General features: G+C 55.9%; 1 protein-coding gene across 1 annotated transcript; it reads right to left on the bottom strand.

The window, feature by feature from the left end:
- Positions 1-934: 934 nt before the first annotated feature.
- MRPS26 (mitochondrial ribosomal protein S26) lies at positions 935-4,732 on the bottom strand. The gene is made up of 4 exons (XM_065405064.1): positions 4,524-4,732; positions 3,576-3,713; positions 2,113-2,236; positions 935-1,315 (listed from the first exon to the last, which is right to left on the bottom strand). The coding sequence occupies exons 1-4, from the start codon at positions 4,730-4,732 to the stop codon at positions 1,184-1,186; spliced, it is 603 nt and encodes a 200-aa protein (XP_065261136.1). The 3' UTR covers positions 935-1,183.
- Positions 4,733-5,890: the final 1,158 nt, after the last annotated feature.

The raw sequence follows: 5,890 nt of genomic DNA, 5'->3' as shown, positions 1-5,890 counted from the left end.
ATACTTCGACTTCAGCTACGCTATTTGCATAGCTGAAGTTGCGTATCTTAGATCGATCACCCCACAGTGTAGACCAGCCCTAAGACACTCCAGAATTATATTAGCCTTTTTTGCAACTGCATCACATTGTTGACTCTCATTCATTTTGTGGTCTACTATAACCCCTCCAGATCCTTTTCCGTAGAACTATCACCTATTGTTATTCTCCATTTTGTAGTTGTGCATTTGATTTTTCCTTCCCAAGTGCCATACTCTGCACTTGTCTTTGCTGAATTTCATCTTGTTGATTTCAGACCAATTCTCCCATATATCAAGGTCCTTTTGAATTCTGATCCTGTCCTTCAAAGTGCTTGCAACCCTCAAACTTGGCAGCATCCACAAATTTTATAAGCAGTCTCTCCACTCCATTATTGAATTCATGAATGAAAATACTGAATGGTGCCAGACCCAAGACAGACTCCTGCAGGACCCCACTAGGTAACCATTGATATCTGCTCTTTGAGTAAGTCTTTCAATCAGTTATGCAACCACCTCATAAGCAAATTTCATCAACACCACATTTCCCTACGTTGCTTATGAGAATGTCACATGGGACTGTCTCAAAAGCCTGACTAAAATCAAGAGGTATCACATCTACAGCTTCCCCACATCCATTAGGCCAGTAACCCTGTCAAAGAAGGAAATTAGGTTGGAACGTTTAGAAAACAGATTAGGAAAGTGATAGAAGTCCCATGACTAAGCGTCCAGTGATGGAAAAAAGCTACCACAGCACCAATCCTTGGAATATTTTGCAGGGAATAATCTTGAACTGGCAGAGGCTTGACTGGGCACTCAGACACTGCAGTGATGGAAGCTATATAAGCTCATAGATATATTCAACTAATACTTCTGAACTATAGTGCCTAAGAAATTAAGAACTACAGCGCTGTACAAAACAAGTTCCTTTATTTCAGAGACAACAGCAATTCGTCCCAAAGCAAAGGGACATGAGTTATGAAGCAGGTGACAACCTTTCAAGGCAGGAATTGCGACTGGCACCAAAGGGCTGTTTGTCAAAATGAAATTCCACGGTCGACTTGTATGCATGATGCTCCTTTCCTCATGCTCCTGCCCTGAGCTCCGCATCTGGATGGAAGCCATGGGAAAGTCTTCCATCCAAATTGTCCCGATCAAGAGAGAGCCTCTAGGATGGCATGCTCCGCTTAACGACGCGCCCTTCTTTATCGATGGCGAAGTTGTAGTTGCGAGGGTTATCCAGGCACTCTTCGATTCGCTCGTCCAGGTTTTCAGGGGTGATGAAATTTCTGGCTTCCTCCTAAAATCAATGAAAGGTGGAAGCCAACTCTCAGTGCGTGCAGCATTTGTGCCCACCGAGGCAGGTGATTAGACACAGAACACGGAATGAGACTATGTTTCAGGGCAGAGGGGTCGGGGCTCTGCACTCTGACATGCTCCATTTGCCTTGATCTGAAGCCAGGGCGGGAGCTGATGAAACAGGCGAGAACTGGAGAGGGATGAGCACCCCCAGAAATTCTCCTTTAGCTTCTCACCCAAACTCCAATCTCAATTCAAACCCAATGGAGCATGCACAGTTACTACCCCACAGGGCAGCTGCTCCCGTAACTTGCGTTTATGGGGCCTGGAGTGGCTCTTCCAGCAGCTCTGAGGTTCTCAACCCTCATTCAGGAAGACAAAGCCTGGAGACCGCAACAAAGATTCTCATTACACCTCAAGAGGGGCTCAGGACTCATCAGAAGCAAAGGAGAGCTTGGCACTGTAATATTCTTATTGAGGAAACCCTGGAAACACGTGGATCCCCATCTCCCACCCAAATTTATTCCCCAACCCGCTCTCAAAGGTCTCAGGCAGGACATACTTATTGCACTCCAAGATCATCAAGGCTGCTCCTTGAGGCAGCTGGGAAGGCAGGAGTTTGCCACAGAGCAACGTAAGCCCCTTCTCCCCTCTCCAGGGTGTGAACCTGGTGCCTCCACAGAACTCCCAACCCATGGGTACCAAACCGAACAGTGGGTGGCAGCAGGTTACAATCTGAGGGGTTCACAAAGTCAGCTAACACAGTGATCACTGCCCTCAAACCCAAGCCTTCCATACCTGCAACTGTAGGACCTCTCTCTCCTTCTGCTTAAGAAAATCCTCCATTAACCTGGCACGGTTGAGGGCTCCTTGTAACTTACGGTCCTGCAATTCTTCCTCCTCTCTTCTGAGTCGCTCCTCCCTATCACATGACCACAAGAGAAATGGGATACTGGTGAGCCCTCCTCAGGACAGCGGGAGGCACAGCACAGCAGCCTCGCAGGGAAGTGTTTAATGTTCAGGTGAAACCTGCCACGCTCCCATGGGATGAGGATGGTGAAGCAAGGTGCTAGCAGGCCTAGCAGAAGGTGATGGGGTGGTGAAAAGTTCAGCATGACAGATATGGGGCCTGAAGTCCTAGCTATTCACAGAACAGGGATAGCTTGGGCAACAACAATGAAAATTCCCCTCATACATACCTAGCATAACTAATGCAATAGGGGTACAAAAGAAGAGAGAATTCAGTGAAGGGGGGGGGAGAAAGGCACTAAAAGGGGTGATTTTTACCTTTGTATTCTCCGTATCAATTCTTTTTTCATCAAGGCACCATGAAAAATTCAGCTCATGCTGAGAGTTTATAATCTGTGGTTTGGTTTTTGCCATTTCAATGAGATTACTACAAAATAAAGGTTTCGAGCTCCTATTTAAAAGTGTCCTCAAATGTAATCATAATCCCGTCCATAATAAAAGAGGGGAGGATGCAGTTCAGTCTCTATGATCCAGCCATTAAAGGAGCCATTTATTGCCAGCTGTGCTGGTGTTACAAGAGGGACATTTGTCTGGCTAGCAAGTGTTCTGACACCAAACCCATTTTGTACAGAGGGCTGAACTGCCAGCAGCTAGTAATACCTCTTAATACGGTGGCCTGGGCTGGATTGAAGCTAGAGGTAGAAGGCTCCGGAAGCCATTAGCCTACCTCAGAAGTCATCTTTTCAAGAAACAATCAGTTTAGCAAGCTTGTGATTTTTTTTATCAACTATAAGCATGTACATGGGGAACAAATATTTAATAAAGGGCACTTCAGTCTAGCAGAGAAAAGTTTTTACACGATCTAATGGCTGGAAGTTGAAGCTAGACAAATTCAGACTGGAAATAAGGCACACATTTTTCACTGTAAGGGTAATTAACCATTGGAACAACTAACCAAGGATTGTGGTGGACAATCTCCATCATGGACAATTTTTAAATCAAGATGGATATTTTTCTAAAAGATCTGCTGTAGGAGTTATTTTGGGGAACTTCTATGGCCTGTGTTATACAGGAGGTCAGATTAGATGATCACACTCCAAGGCCAGAAGGGACCAACATCTAAGAATCTATGAATCCACGTGGTCTCTAAATCACAGACGAGAGAAGGCTCCTAAGACCCTTTTGGGGTGGATCACAGCCTCCCTGCGTACCTCTGGCATCTCACATGGTTTCATTGCACTGAAGTGGCACTCCAAGCCCTTCCTGCAGCAGGCCTAAGGGCCACTACTTACCTCTTTTTCCGCAGCCGCTCGTTCTCAGCGCTGTTCCATGCCATCAGCTTCAGGTGCTCCTCCATTGCCTCCGCCCCACTCTCTTTATCAAGGCGCTCCTCATGGTGCTTCCGCAACACCTCTTGCTTGAACTCCGCCCTGGGAGTGAGGAGAGAAAGGCCTTAAGCACGGCACAGTCACATCAACATTGCTTTTCACAGGATTACCAATGCTTCTGTCCTGGGAGATGGATTCTAAAGCAGGTCTTTCACCAGCTAGTGGCCTTCACCTGCCACTGGGCCGACACCACTAGAAAGCTTGAATTGACGACTTCCAGACAGTCACCTGACAGCGCCATTTCCCTTTCCAAATGTTTGGGGGAGGGGGGTTCTTTAAAACTTGGAATTCTGAACATTTATAAGACTTTCCCCCTTAACTCCTGCTAAGGTTTACAGGGGTCCTTTCAGCAAGGCAGCCTACACGTACACGTGCCCGCCCACTGGTTTCTACCATAGAAATCATCACACCCAATCCTATCCTACATCTCGACTCCTCTCCAGGACCCGAAGAAGTAGTTCTGGGGAGTGATGAACGAACACACACACACACGGTCTGGACCTTCAATCTCATTGCTCCCTGGGCACACACAGAGGGAAGCGCGGGCATGTTAAGAGACCACCCTGGCTCCCCAGCCCTGTGCAGGGTAGAGTGACCAGACAGTAAGTGTGAAAAATCGGGACAGGAGGTGTGTTTGGGGGGGGGAAGGGGGGTAATAGGCACCTATATAAGAAAAAGGCCAAAAAATTTGGACTGTCCCTATAAAATCAGGACCTCTGGTCACCCTAGTGCAGGGGGACGCACGAGGCTGGGCTCTGGTCCCTACTGCTCCCTGGCTCCAGGCAGGGGCCTGGGGAAAAGACCCCCCCCCGCGCCCCCGGGGGGCGCGGACACCCCGTGCCCCGGACAGACCTGAGCGCCTGCAGCACGAGCCGGTACTGCCGGTAGCGCTCGCTCACCACCAGCAGCTCGGCCGGGTCCACGGGCGGCGGCACCTTCAGCCTCCCGGCCTTGGACTTGGCGGGCGGGTCGTGGCGGGACTTGCGGCCCCGGGCCGGCACCAGCAGCGGCAGCGGCCGGCGGCTCAGCGGGGCCCAGCAGCGACTCAGCGCGGGCAGCATGGCGGCGCCACCGACCTCCGGCTGGGCGCCGCCATGGACCTGACCCCTCGCCCGGAAGCGGATGCAGGACGCTGACACCGCCGGCTCCGGGCCCGAGGGGGTGGGGCAGGGGCATGATGGGAAATGTAGTTCTTTCCGGGCCAGCAACTGGCGGGAGGGGCCGCGGGGCAGACAGTCAGCCCCGCCCCCTGGGTCTCTGTCTCCTCAGCCTCCGCTCCCGCGTACTTCTCCTCGTCTGCCCCGCGGCTCTGGGCCGGGCTCCTGCTGCCCCCCGGGGCCGCCCCGCGGCTCGGGGCCGGGCTCCCGCTGTCCCCTGGGGCTGCCCCGCGGCTCGGGGCCGGGCTCCTGTTGCCCCCGGGGCTGCCCCACAGCTCAGGGCGAGACTCCTGCTGTCCCCCAGGCCTGCCCCACCGCCCCTGGCCCGGCCCGGCCCACCACATAGGGCCGGGCTCCCGCTGCCCCCCGGGGCTGCCCCGCGGCTCAGGGCCGGGCTCCCGCTGCCCCCCGGGGCTGCCCCGCGGCTCAGGGCCGGGCTCCCGCTGCCCCCCGGGGCTGCCCCGCGGCTCAGGGCCGGGCTCCCGCTGCCCCCCGGGGCTGCCCCGCGGCTCAGGGCCGGGCTCCCGCTGCCCCCCGGGGCTGCCCCGCGGCTCAGGGCCGGGCTCCCGCTGCCCCCCGGGGCTGCCCCGCGGCTCAGGGCCGGGCTCCCGCTGCCCCCCGGGGCTGCCCCGCGGCTCTGGGCCGGGCTCCCGCTGCCCCCCGGGGCTGCCCCGCGGCTCTGGGCCGGGCTCCCGCTGCCCCCCGGGGCTGCCCCGCGGCTCTGGGCCGGGCTCCCGCTGCCCCCCGGGGCTGCCCCGCGGCTCTGGGCCGGGCTCCCGCTGCCCCCCGGGGCTGCCCCGCGGCTCTGGGCCGGGCTCCCGCTGCCCCCCGGGGCTGCCCCGCGGCTCTGGGCCGGGCTCCCGCTGCCCCCCGGGGCTGCCCCGCGGCTCTGGGCCGGGCTCCCGCTGCCCCCCGGGGCTGCCCCGCGGCTCAGGGCCGGGCTCCCGCTGCCCCCCGGGGCTGCCCCGCGGCTCAGGGCCGGGCTCCCGCTGCCCCCCGGGGCTGCCCCGCGGCTCAGGGCCGGGCTCCCGCTGCCCCCCGGGGCTGCCCCGCGGCTCAGGG

The sequence above is a fragment of the Emys orbicularis genome, chromosome 5 (genome assembly GCF_028017835.1).
Source record: "Emys orbicularis isolate rEmyOrb1 chromosome 5, rEmyOrb1.hap1, whole genome shotgun sequence".
Taxonomy (NCBI): domain Eukaryota; kingdom Metazoa; phylum Chordata; order Testudines; family Emydidae; genus Emys; species Emys orbicularis.
This window is presented reverse-complemented; position numbering and strand designations above follow the sequence as displayed.

Bases quoted from the DNA above. Each gene is read 5' to 3' on its own strand.
- MRPS26 (XM_065405064.1), bottom strand. From the start codon at position 4,732: ATGCTGCCCGCGCTGAGTCGCTGCTGGGCCCCGCTGAGCCGCCGGCCG. The intron at 2,237-3,575 runs GTAAGTAGTGGC...GTCATGTGATAG, and splicing joins GAGCGGCTGCGGAAAAAGAG to GGAGGAGCGACTCAGAAGAG. The intron at 1,316-2,112 runs GTATGGAAGGCT...CATTGATTTTAG, and splicing joins GAGAGGTCCTACAGTTGCAG to GAGGAAGCCAGAAATTTCAT.